Source organism: Neolamprologus multifasciatus, chromosome 9 (assembly GCF_963576455.1).
Source record: "Neolamprologus multifasciatus chromosome 9, fNeoMul1.2, whole genome shotgun sequence".
Classification (NCBI taxonomy): Eukaryota; Metazoa; Chordata; class Actinopteri; order Cichliformes; family Cichlidae; genus Neolamprologus; species Neolamprologus multifasciatus.
Window position 1 is genome coordinate 23,282,372 of NC_140447.1, and position 14,044 is coordinate 23,296,415.

Genomic DNA, 14,044 nt, shown 5'->3' on the forward strand with positions numbered 1-14,044 from the left:
TCAAAATCGAAATATAAAAACACAATAATATTAACAATTCATAAGTGCTAAGACGAATGCACAGCTAACTTAATCTCTGAACTGTGAAAAAACTTGAATATCTGATCCCACAGCTAACTTGGGGGGGATCAGATGGACTAGAACCTTGTGTTAAAGCACTGTCACTATTTGTTTAATACTTTTATGAAATTTTGCCCTGAGACGGGCTGGCGACCTGTCAAGGGTGTCCCTGTGCCTTTTGCTCTGAGACAGCTGGGATCAACCCCCGCGACCCTGAAAGGCCCATATGGAAAGGCCCCATTCAGCTGATGGATCCCTTACAGTAAGTCTTTTCTTGCTGTGAAACAACAATCCTAGCCACTATACCACTTTCTATCTGTGACGTATCAAGTGACTGCAGCTTACAAATCAATATAACATGAGTATCCAACAGCACAGAGCACTCTTGTGCAACTACCTTAATTCTCACTCATTGAGCAAATTTGTGCTACTGTGTTACTTTCCACCTAAAGCTATATATATTTTATGAATGGTAAGACTTTAAGTGATAATTGAAATAAAATACATGAGACTCCAGAGGTTTTCCCTTGCTGCCCACGAGTGCTGAGTTATTTCTCACTTGTGCCACATTCATGAAGGATCTAGGAAACTTAACTAACTCATCCACCAGAAGCTAGTCAAAAGTTGGCTGCCAGCTACTCATTAACTGATTGTGTTTTTGGTTCAAATAATGATATACGAAATAACATACTGCAAGCTAGGAAAAAAATCTAGATACATTAAGATACAGATTAAGTCTGGATTAGTTCAACTTTAGCTAAGGAAATAACCATATGTCTTTTTGCACAATCATTACTCATCATCAGGTAATCTTGTTGTTGCTTGCATTTATATCCTTGAGCAATGTTTACAAGTCTGTGCAACCTTTCTTTTGTGACCCAATTTCGTTTCCTCCATCAGCTCTGGCACTTGACAAATACGCAGTCTCATGCGGAGAAGGCAGGGAGTGGGAGAAGATGCTGATGTTTCCTGTCGAACACAGAGATCCACCTCAGGCAGCGTCAGCTCTGTCCTTATTTGTCATAAGTTTTCCCATGGCTAAAGACAAAGGCCAAAGAATGCATGAGGAACATGCATTTTTAATGTGACATCCTCATCAAATTCACCACAGTGGACTGAACTGAATGCCAATGATGTTTTATTTTCCCTCCAATTACAGAAACGCAGTGCAACAAGGCAAATGCAAGCTGTGAAGGACAGTTGAGAACTCAATCTCTTGTGAACTGAACTTGTGAACTTTTTGCGGTTGATTAATTTTTACAGTATTTTTTTCCCAAAAGATTGTCAGAGTCACTTATCACAGTCTTTAAATAATGGTGAAACGCATTGGTTTAATATCAAAGCCACATTATTCCCATTTTGTACCTCTTGCAAAGAAAATGATGTCTTCATTGATAATGAATAATGCAGGATACTATATAAACAAGCAGTGTATCACAATTAGGGGTTACATTATTTATATAGCATCACATTCTGTTGAATGCTGATTTGACCAGACTCACCTTTATCTTGTTGCGAATATGCTGACCATTACCCTGTGCCCATTATTTGACAGCGCTGAAATGTCACGAGAGACTGAGCGATAGTCGGATTCACTGCTGTGTTCAGAGAGAGGACGAGAGCAGGAATGTAAATAATTCTTGCTGGCACTAAACCGTAGCTTTCATCTCTGATGTTCTTTTCAGTGGTCGCACCACACTCCATCATTATAATGAGGGAGGCTCAATTAGACAAGGTCTGCAATGGGGGTTTTAAATGTCACAGTGCAGGTCCTGACATTTCTCTGTTTGATATGGAATCAGAATGGGAGTGGAGTTCACAGGGAGAACTAATCTCAACTCCTGAAATAACAAATTCCACCCTGTCACAAAGCTCTGAGGGAAGGCTGGTGTGGTCACTTTGGAGACATTTAAACCCAGCAATCCTAGCTTGGCCTTCTTAGATCTTACTAATGATGGAATCTATTTGCATTGTTTAACTTTGTAATTAGCCCTCTGCGGTTTGTGTTTACAGGAAGCGTGCATTTTATCCAAAAGGTAATTGGTTTGTTACATAAATAGACTCGAGAATTACAAACTTTTAAGTTGTGGTAATTGGAGTCACCACCATTAATGTTTGTCTTCAAGCGTACTTTACAGTGATCCTACTGCTACTGTTACTATTACCTTTAATGTGTTTTATTATCTGTCTCAAGAGGCTGGCTAGATGGCACTATCAGTAACTTGCTGCGAAATAAATTCCATATACTTACTGGATATTCCATTAATTGCACTCCTTAGCTGCTTGTTACTGCAAATATCTAATCGACCAATTACATGACAGCATTGCATACCATGTAGCAATAATCGAGACAAATTCAAACCAGACACGAGAATGTGTAGGAAAGGTAATTTAAATTACTTTGAACGTGCCATGTTGGCTGGCTGTTCTGAATCATAGAAACTGCTGATCTATTGGGATTTTGCCATAACTCTCTATAGTTTACAAAGAAAAGAGAAAATATCCAGGAAGCAGCAGTTCACTGGGAGAAAATATCTTGTTAAGGTCATCAGGGGCCAGATGAGAATGGCCAGACTGCTTCAAGCTGTTACTGGTGCCAAGGAAAGCACAAGTAACTCAGAAAACCACTTACTTACAACAAAGGTATGCAAAGAGCATCTCTGAATGCACAACACGTCCAGCCTTGAAGCAGATGGGCTACAGCAGCAGAAGATCACACACAGGTGCCATTCTTGTCAGCTAAGCAACTGTCAACAGCAAACCAAAGCTACAATTTTACAATTTCAAAAATTGTACAAATGTTGGAAAAAAATGTTGCCTGGGCTGGAGAGTCTCAATTTGTGACATGCAGATGGTAGGGTCTGAATCTGGTGTAAAAATATGAAAGCATGGATCCATCCTGCCTTGTATCCACAGCTCAGGTGCCGGTGATGTAAAGGTGTGGAGGATATTTTCTTGGTATACTACTCAAACTAGGTTCTTCAACATGACAAGAAATTTACATTAGTCAAATGACCATAATGCACCTTTGGGATGTGGGGAAAGGGGCGACTCACATCATAGATGTGCAATATGCTATTATGTGATGCTATAATTTCTTAGGAAGAGGTACCTAATAAAGTGGCCAGTGCATGTAAATGGTAAAAACTTAAGCAGCAGGTTTTTTCCATTTAAAGGCATACTGTATGTAAAAGTCTGAATTTCTTCAGCTTCAGTAAAGTCCAACTCTGGAAGAAGGAGCCACACTTTTTTATTTAAGTAGAACAAATAAAGCAAAAATACTGTTGAAGTCTTTCAGTGAAATAAAAAAAGGAAGTGGAAGAAAATGAAATGAAGGAGACCTGCCAGTTAAGACAGATGTTTCCAAATTATGCGGTGGCAGAAAATAAAATAAAAGGACATTTGTACATACAAAAACAAAAACTCTCTTGTAAGTGTCATTTATGATCTGAAAAGCAGATGATTCCTTATCCTTTATTTTTCAGCATATACCCCTAATTAACCCTTTAAGAACTCAGAGAATGTGGAGTACCTAAAATGATTTTCTTTGGAAAACGCTTGTAAAATCATTTTTTACACATATTTAAAATGCGACTATAGCATGCGGGAACAGCATGCTCCTTCATCTTGAATGTCAAAAAACAGACTGCTGGCGTCCTATTGCTTGCAAAAATAGTGACCTTACAGTGGATGAATTACTGTCCTGTCAATGTTCTAGCTCAACTCTAATAAGCGCAGGATTGTTCACAGAAATAGGGAGGAAAAAAAGATAGAAATCCATTTGTAAGTCTGGGCTGTGACTATTTGCATGGTGATGAAGGCCCCGAGTGTTCTGCAGTGTTCAGATGTGAGTCCCTAACAATAGACCCTGTGTTTGTTCTTCTTCAGGAAGTTTGAGAAGGGCAGAAAAGGGGCGAAGAAGAAGAAGATAAGGGGAGGTCGTCAGTGGAGGGGATTACGCATTGTGAGGACTATGAGCATTTGCTTCTGCTATTGTGGTGACTGAATTGCTTTCCAGTACCAGGGTATTTAGTTAAGCAGATTGTGTTTTCTTACACTCAGCAATGATCTTCTTTGATGGCAGCTGGTGACAAGTGGCTTGGGTGACAGAAGAATTACACAAACAGGTAGGTGTGGTCTTGGTTGCTAAAGTGATTATCTTTTGTAAGAAGATATTTAGATGCAAGTTTATATATTCTCTAGAATAAGACAAAAGAACACAAAGAATAACTTAGCTTGAAACATAAAAGCAGGGCACAGCTTCACTCCATGAATTCTAAATGAGCCCGTGGGTTCTGTGTATTAGTCACAGCAAGACATCTGTAAAGTTTTTGCTCTTTATAGATGGCTTTTGATGGAAAAATAGCTTCCTATGAAATACACTTTTTTTTCTATTGAGCAATTGACTCCTGTGTATATTCTACATTTTCAAATGTTGAATTAATGAAAAAGTAACAATTAAATAGATTATTATTACCTATAATGATGCGTGTTCAGTGTTTTGGGTCACTTATTTGAGGACAAGAAACGCAGATATACAAATACCTGAATATACCAAAAACATTCTCACTATACAATTAAACAACCAAGAGAAAATAAAGTGTATGTTATGTTAGCTGTTTATGTGAATGGACATGAGTGAATAAACAAGGACTAAATACTGGGCCACTCAGTAGCTAAACTGAGGATTAGTTGTGGGCTATAAAATTACAAACCAGTACAGAAGGAAATAAATGACTCCATATATATATGACATTTTATATAAATATATGCCTTCAAATGCACAGAAATTAAAGTTAGAATAAAAATACACTTTAAAAAGTTATATAAAATGCTATTATTATTTTTGTAGCAATTAATCGCTATAAACATATTTTCCAGTTTTCCATTCCAAAATTTTCCATTTCATCAGTTAATTTAATTATTTTGAAATGGATTTTTCCTGTATTACTTTAACGTTCTGTATGTCACCCCACCCCCACCACATTTCTTTATGTTTTTGTGCTGCATGATGCAAAGAGGGCTTGTCATTCAAAGTGTGTTATGAAATCAGACATCTGCCTCTTGTATAACAGAACAACTGATCAAGAAAATTCCACGCTGTCTTCATAATGGAATTTTGCTGATCAGTTTCAATAGTACACAAATAAAAGCTATTCTTGGGTTTTTATTTTTGGTGTGAGAGGCAGCCAGGTCCAGATCCTGGATGCACCCCCAAATACATTCTGCTCCCTGAATCTAACCTATGAAATGCAACAACAGTGCTGCAAATCAAGACATTTTTTATAAAGTGAACATAAGTACTCATAAAGAACAAACACAAATTAAGTAGATGAGACTCCTGATAAAAAACAAGAGAAGAAAACTTTCCAACAACCCCACAATTGAGTTATTAGATTCAAGATTCTTCCCTAAACTAATAATAGTAATTATAACTAATAAATAAACTAATCTAATCCAAAATTAATAACTGAAAACAGAACTGTTGGAAACTCCCAGCTCTAATTTCTAAGAGTCAGGAGTTACTAATATTGTTCTAATTTATCTATCAAGAGTAATGTTAATAGTTATAGTAAAAATTGTTGTCTAAAGGAAATCTAATAGTTAATGAATAAAATTGCAAAACGCACCTGAAGAATAACATCTGATCGATGTGAGGGAGGCAGACAGGCAGAACAACCATGTTCCTTTTCTGGCTTTACATGTGGGCAGTTAAGCCTTCTATAGCCCATCAGCAGTAGGGACAAATCATTAGAGAGAGCAGTTTAATATGCATTAGAGAAAATACAGCAGGATGGGTAATGTACCAGTGCACAGGGGCATGTGTAAGAAATCCAAAAACACAATAATAAATTAAAAATGGATAAACTGATTCGTAACATGAAAATAACATGAAAATGGCACAGTAAATTAAATAATATAAAAGTAAATAAACACAAAGCAAGTTGTATCAATTCATGTATCAACTTAAATATATTCCTCAATGTTTGCATTTATTTTTAATGTCAAAAGTGATTAATTCAAAAGCATACTGACTTATTTATTCCATATGAGTATGCCGTTTAAGTTATTTTCACTCAAAATATTTTCTCAACAAATATCTGATATCTTCAAGCTCGATGTAATACTTTTGTATCAAACTTTTTATTATAAGGAAATATAAATTCACTGATTCCTTTTATATTATTTTGCAATAACTCTAGTAGTATCACTTAATTACTGTTGATGGAAAAGAAAGGAGAGAAATAACAGGATGTAGTGCTGTTGCTGATTACCGTCAATGGAAATTCGTGACATTTTGCTAAGCAGCAATGATTTCCACTTGTGCACATAATAAAATCAAACAAATTACTTACTAACAAGTACATGATGGCTTGACATTCCCTGGTTGTTCTAGTTCATTCTCTGGACTTGTTTGACACCCCGAATTAGAAAACAAGTGCTACATGTCAGTGTTACTGTTTTATGGAGCTGAACAGTAAACAGCCAAGTCCCATGGTAGGCTCCCAAATGACCAATTAAGGACATTTTGTCTTAGAAGCTTGATCTTAAAGAAGTGAGGCTTAACAGATGTTTTTTTCTTAAAGATTTCAAACAGTTGTATTCAAAGTGTATTTCAGTGCTTCCTTTTCTCAGTTATCATACACGACACCACTAAGAAGATGATTGACGGTTTATGCTTGAAAACCACAATAATTAATTATCTCATGAAGCTAGTGTTATTTAGCAGTTAGCATGAGCATTGTATATTGATACTGACATGTCATCCAGAATGTCAAGTGAAAGCTGCTTTTTCTTTATTGCTGTGTTGCAACATTTGTGTTGGCACATTAGACACAATTTAATAGCATCCCAGAACCATTCCTACAAAAGAGCATCATTTTATTAGCTAGAACACATCACCATATAGGAAAATGATGTGACGGTCTCAGCGCATCTAGTGCTTAACATTGTGAGACTGCAGCTCATTGTCATTCTGTCATGTGGTAGAGTAGCGTTCTGTACATACAGGCTACAGGAGGTCTGCTAGAAATGGGAAGAAGGCCTATTAGAGGTAATGAATGGCTGTCAACCACAGGGCACTCTGCATGTACAGCATGTCATGCAGAATGAGAATTTCTTCTGAAAGGAACCGTGGAGTCCACTGATCTTTCTTTCTGTTTTCTTGTTTCACTGCTTTTTTCAGACCATATGCATACATGTAAAAAGTAATAACTATAAAATCATAATCAAATCATAATCTAAAAGTCTTTTATGTAGACTTTGGCAGGTTCACCGTTATTATCAAGTACTATTAAGATAGTTGTCACCCATGGACATATGTTTCACTTGCTCCTTAATGCTTGCTATTTACAGGCCTCGAGCTATTTTTTGGCCATGTTATTTTCCCAGAATTTCATCAGTTATTTGTAGAAAGGCCCATCTTGTTAAATTGGCATTAAAAAAAACATCTGTTGACCTGTGCACTATTTTGGCCACACTGATATCCTCGGGAAGATTTTGAGGCAGACTCCTTGGCATGTTGGCAGCTGAATAGTTGCTCAGACAAACATCATTGAGGGCTCTTGTCTAGTTTTGGCTCAAGGCGTTCAGTTTGGGCGCATGCTTGGCAGCCCTATGAAAGACCATAACGGCTCACGATTCACTGGCCACTAATTGGAATGTCACTCCACGATGCTCGGAGATATGAATACGGCCTGTAAGGACATACATAAGCATAAACACATACTCTCTTTCACGTTCTGTATCGAAATTGAATTTAAGAAATAAAAGGCATCAGTAATTGATTTTACCAGCTCATTACAAATAGGTCTTCACAGCCAATTTACTTTTACAAGATTAAACATGAACACTATGAGCTGTTAAAGCATTAAATACTGCAGCTACTCTAACTGCTACAACAACTTCCTGGGGTATAGTGCATATTTCCACGGGAACCAGCGATGCTAACAAACCATGCACTGCTCCTGTGCAGCAGTCTGTATTAAAGCATTCGCATGGTGGGACTGTATATGTTATGTGGTTATATTGCAGTGTCAAAAAATCCTATTAAGATCGTTTAGAATTATGGCTATTGTGAATTCTATCCCTTAATGAGAACTGATCCCACTGAGTGCTGATGTATGGTTTGCTGCTTGACCGGAGAGCAGTATAAAGTTAGGTTAAGGTTTAATGAGAAGATAAATAATTTGTGTTGCTTCACCATGTAGGACAGAAGTCAAAAATGAAAAGTGAAGTGAAAGAATTTCGAGTCTTTAATACAAATAAAATAACAGGGCAGAAAATAAAACTGGGGAAATTGTTGATAGACTATTAATAGTGGTTTCCCTGTGCAGCATAAAAGATATATATTTATTGTCTCTAGTGGAAAAGAAAAACAACAGCACATTTAATTCCTATAAAGAGGATTGATGAATTTGTCCAAATTAAAGTCTTCTAACTTGAGCAATGCTGTCAGTGCAAGATAATGTATCTGTGTGGTCCTAACTAATTTGCTGTCTTGCCTGACTTTCATTGTCCTTACACTCTTGACCCTGATCTTGGTCCACATTATAATTGGTGCATCGATTTGACTCATAGTTTGTCAGAGGCATGTGTGTCTCTGTTTTCCATGTCTGGGGAGACACTGATCTAATTAGAAGTCTTCATTAGTCAGCTGCAGAGTGCAGTGTCATGCTTAAGGAATGATGTTCTGCCCCACCCCCGCCCTAGCCCCTTACAGCACCACCATCACTATAACACAATACAGGCCCTTGTCTGGATTCAAAACAAAGGACTGTTTTCAGATGCTTTTGCAGGACTGCAGGATTATGAAAAAAAAAAAAACCCACTTCTCCTTTGATTTTCTATCTCAGATTTGTTAGATATCTGTTTGTTGTTGTGCACTCATAGATATCAAACACTGCAGAAGTTGACAATATTTTTTATCAGAATCAACTTCCTAAATGCAGAACTGCAGCATTTTTAAATATTTCAACATTGTTAATAGTTAACCTTCAAGATGATCTTGTCAACAAGTGTCAACAAGTGATTTGGTTATATTTGCATTTTTATATGCAACAGCTGTGTCTCCCAAATAATTACGTTTGGATGCTTGTAAAGGACCCCTTCCAGATAGCCATCTAAATATCCAGGGTACTGTATGCTTTGTTTTTACATCAAATTTATGTAGAACCTCCAATGTAGCCTGCTGCGGTTGCCATTATTTAAAGTTCTGTGTGAGGTGCCTCGATACATCCTCTTTTTATCAATCTGCGTAATGGTGACAGAAGAGAAAATAGCATAGGAGGAAACAAGGGGGCTGATCACAGTCAATCACAGTTGACATGGAGACTGTGTTGACATGACGAGTTATATTTATAGGAAGTTTCACACTGGGTTAAGGCAAGTTTTGGCATAGATTTTCAGAAGGGTTTCCGGTTACGACATATCGGTGGTGTAGCATTTATATATATTTATCTCTAAACTTCAATCTTTTCCTAAATTTAACCTAAATAACTCTTGGTTATGCAGCCTAACAAAAACCTGACAAATTAGTTTTTAATTGCAGTTTTCGTTAAAGTAAAAAATTAATTTAAAGAAAAAAGAAACTGGTATGTGAAAGTCCCCAAATAGGACAATAGGTCACAGAATTTAGCCACTACTTTTAATATAGCATAAATTCTATATCCAAGTACCTTCTAGTTGTTTTTGTGGATGTTTAGAATCCAATCGTCTAATTTACTAATCATCAGTGTTATGGCTTAGTTAATGCTATAGATTAGATTATCGTTTATTAATCAAATAGAGGTCCTCTCAATCATATTTACATACCGCTGACAAAAGACTGGCCTTTTTATTAACTAGAGCATGCAAATATTTTCAGGGTCAAAAGTAAATGTATTTTGATTAGTTCTCTTTTAATATTCCAATTTTTAAAATGTACCTTTTAAATCATAAAGATAATATTTTACCACTGACAGTTTTTCAATCTCTGTGCCCCACTGAGAAGTTCTTAGTGCAGACATTAATTGAATTGTTAACTTTTATTTTAGAGACATGGTCATGCATACAAACCACATCATAACAAGATGGGATGCAGCACTGCCAGGATCATGAATTATGGTGCTGGTGAATGAAGAATTTGTAACATGGACCAGTGAAACTACTATCCTCTGTCCACTATCCACGTGAAGTGCAGAGGAAATGTACGGATGGACTGTAAAAATGAGCATGCCGAGTGTTTTGGCTGTGGCGATGGTGTTTTTTATGATTCCTGGTGGGGTGCTGAGTGATATGAGAGGTACTCAGGGTCTGGAAGCCCAACAATTGGCTCAGGGGTCCACTCATTTGCACCGTCGCCTGAAGAGAGGCTGGATCTGGAAACAGCTGTTTGTCCCCGAGGAAGATCCTACTCCTCGTGTTATTGGCCAGGTACTGCTTCACATTGAATGTCTGCCATGTCCTTGATAGGGTACTTCCCTTTGAAAATGCATGCTTTCTAGTTACCTCGGGAAAATATGCAAAATTAAAAAAAACAACTTTAATATACCTTCCTTTTCTTTTTGTAGCTCAAATCTGATTCTGATCAAGGTGAGTCTTTCATCAAGTACATATTATCAGGAGAAGGTGCTGGAGATGTGTTTGAAATAAACGAGTATACTGGGGAAATCCGGACACTGAAGAAGCTTGACCGTGAGGAAAAGGCGTTCTATGTGCTCCAAGCCCAGGCCATCAATAGATGGTCCAACGAACCAGAGGAGCCCCAGTCAGAGTTCATCATCACAGTGCAGGACATCAATGACAATGTCCCCCAGTTCCAGAATGAGCCATATGTGTCCAGCATTCCTGAGATGTGTCCAATTGGTATGTGTGAAAAAAAGTGAAAAAGTCCCTTTATGAAATGTTGAAAACACAGACACTAACTACATTTTAAAAGGTCATTTCTAACAGCCTTGGTTATGCTTTGTTAATGGTGTGCTTGTTAGAACACTTTTCACATTCTGATCTAGTGTTAGCAAGCTAATCTTGTGGCATTAGCATGCTCATACTGGCATGTTAGCATTACAATTTAAACACATCTTCGTCCAGGTCTAGCCTTTTTTAAACTCAATAGTTTAGGACCAAAATTACCATCAGCTGTAGAGAGTCTCTAAATCTAAATCTCAGCTTTTACTACTTAATGTGTAAATAAGTATTAGTAATATTAGCGGTAATAGCAATATTCGACATACATGTACTTTTTATTGACTCTTATAAGAGAATTTCTAAGCTTCCACTTTGCTAGATGGCACTTCCTAGAAACAGTCAAGAATGAATGGGCTGTAGTTCAAACCCTTTCTGTAAGTATTAAGGACTCTTAATACTTACAGAGCCACATTATTGCATTCGCTGCCTGTTGAACTTAGGAGAGAAATACTTAGGAGGCTGTTCTGTCACAATGAGTTGTAAATCTTTAACCCACTAATCAGTCTTCCTTTTAAGAATATCAACAAGAGCAAGAAGTCATTAGCATTTTTCACTTGAGTTTAGATTAATAATCAGTATTATAGTAGAAATTTTCTAAATTTCTTTCTTAAAATGGGGAAATAATTATTTCATACTTATACTATACTCTTACTGACAGCTCAAAGCATTTTTACCTTTTATCTCCATCACTCTTCTTCACTGCTCCCTCCAAATTAGTTTGTACAATTTCTGGTATTAATAAGACATGATGTCTAGATCTGTAAGGATCCGTCTTTTGTATTTAGAATATAATTCACAAAAAGGAGTAATTTATTTGCAAATAAACTTTTTCTGTCGTATTGATAAAAACTGACATGCTACTGAAATAAATTTTCTTAAATTAAATATTGACTGAAGACAATGAACAAAAGGTTATATGAAGATCTGTCATCTGTCCCTATTCAGGAAGTTAAAAATATTGGATTCTGTATGATAGCTCCAATGCCTTTATGGATAAATTTCTTAAATAATGTTATTATAACCACTGCCCTTTCATACCACAGACATTACCATTTCAATTTATATGTAATCTGCTTTAGCAGCATAATATCTAGCTCGTAATAAATCATAATGCATTTGACTCAAAAAGAGAAAGTGAGAGGGGAAGGTTGGAGTGAGGGCATTGTAAAATAAGAAATGCTGCGGTAAATCCCTGACTGTGTGAAAGACAGAGTGCTCTGTGGAAAGAAAGAACTAGATAGGGAAGAGGGCTGAGGGAGCAAAATATACTGTAAAAAGCAAAGCAAGGACAAGGATATGGTCAGTGGAGAAAATGCGAGTAAGTGTGAAAGATGGACAGATAAAGGTGAATGAGAACGAAGGAGAGAAAACAAACGGCACGTGGAGAGTGAGATGTCACAATAGGGCTGGAGAGGCTGTCACGCACACCTGCACCGCCTTACCAAGTGGTGAAAGGCCAAGGCTGCTTTACCGCCCCCACCTTATCAAACCCTTTGCCTTAGTCAACATCCTTCCTCTAACCCTACCTCTACTATCCACCCTCTTCCATTTCCACTACTCCCCCCTGGAGCCAGTCAGACAGACCCTGCGGGACTATACTATAATCACTTTATTTCCCCATCGACTGGAACTGCTCCCTGAGCTAACTCTGACTGTGTGATCTGCTCCCCCCCCCACAGGGACCACAGTGGCACAGGTGACAGCCACAGATGCTGATGATCCCATGTTTGGAAACAACGCCAAGCTCATCTACTCCATCCTGCAGGGGGAACCTTACTTCTCTGTGGAGCCAAAGACCGGTACATGATGCTTACAGATATAAAGTGTTTTAGTTTAAACTAGCCATTGTGTTTGATCAAAAATGTCCAATCTTTACTTTTGGCAAGTTTAACATTTCTTTTTAATTATAAGATTACATAAACTTACTTGGTAAATGTATCTCTAAGGCTTCAGTCACAATCGAGTAAAACTGGACAGCAAACTGTGCAACCAGGAAACTGGTGATTGGCAGTAATTGTGCTGCATTTGTTTTGCCGTCTGGGACCAATTGCTAGTAGTTGCAGTAACCACTTTCGTTCACAAGGCAATGGTTGCAACAGGCGCCTGGTGGGAGGCGAGCTCTCTTAGTCCAATTCAGATAAAGAACAACACTAACTACTCTCAAATAGATTGTTGATGGTTTGCAATAAATCACCATCCAATTTATAAACACTGATAGACTGCCAGTAGGTTGCAATCAGTCTCCCCCAATGAGCAGAACTCATCTGCTCCATCAAATAATAAAACACACAAACGCGAGTTACTTTAGTTTGTAGTAGCCTATTTACTGTAAACTAAGCTAAATTTAACTCTGACAAGCGTGTTTTATATATGTGATAGTTGTCGAAATAGTTATTGGAATCAGCGACTAATTAGCAAGGAGAGATGGGTCAAAGCGGTCCTCTTGCTTTTTACTTAGTTCTTTGTCTTAGAAAATGCAGCTATTACTTTCTCCCTTAGCTTTGAACCACAAATTTGCGCTGTTTTGGAAGAATGTGGGTAATTATTAAAATTAACTAGCTGCCTCCATTTGTTTAGAAATGTATAAATTAAAAATCTGACCCTTTTAGATCTGAGAGAATGTGCCTGATGTGTAGATGTGTGGATTCTATGCAGTCTCCTTGTGGCACGTCCTCCCCTGACTTTGGTACAGCACTTCCCGTCTGATATAGATAGCAACAGATTTGAGATTTATCACAGTTAATCGGGGTATTGTCGCAAACAGACTGCATGTAAGTGCCAACTTGATGCAATTCAGTCAAAAACTGATAGCAGACGGATTCTATCTCAGTGCCATTTAGGCATGTTTTATCACCATCTTGACTTGCTAACGCCAGTTTGAAGATGGCAGCTAACTCTAAGTGGTCTCAGAGCTGGTCTCTGTCTTTGAAGCAACCATTTAAAAGGCAAGAAGATCATACGTCGCATTCTCAGTCGCACTAATTTTCATCATATACAACCACTTTTTCCCTAGAATGACTGGAGCCTAAAAGAGCTA

At 37.5% G+C, this 14,044-nt stretch overlaps 1 protein-coding gene across 2 annotated transcripts in view; it reads left to right on the forward strand.

Moving 5' to 3' along the window:
• Window positions 1–282: 282 nt before the first annotated feature.
• The window catches only part of cdh19 (cadherin 19, type 2), a 34,473-nt gene continuing 20,711 nt past the window's right edge, over window positions 283–14,044 (forward strand). Inside the window, exons 1-6 of one of the 2 annotated variants that reach the window (XM_085172898.1) lie at window positions 283–322; window positions 961–4,024; window positions 4,123–4,187; window positions 10,095–10,473; window positions 10,611–10,905; window positions 12,687–12,806. In XM_085172898.1, coding sequence (XP_085029024.1) covers window positions 10,246–10,473; window positions 10,611–10,905; window positions 12,687–12,806 — 643 coding nt within the window. In that variant the 5' untranslated portion in view covers window positions 283–322; window positions 961–4,024; window positions 4,123–4,187; window positions 10,095–10,245. Of the gene's footprint in view, window positions 323–817; window positions 4,025–4,122; window positions 4,188–10,094; window positions 10,474–10,610; window positions 10,906–12,686; window positions 12,807–14,044 lie in introns of those variants that run through there. The other variant, XM_085172899.1, reaches the window with a different exon arrangement.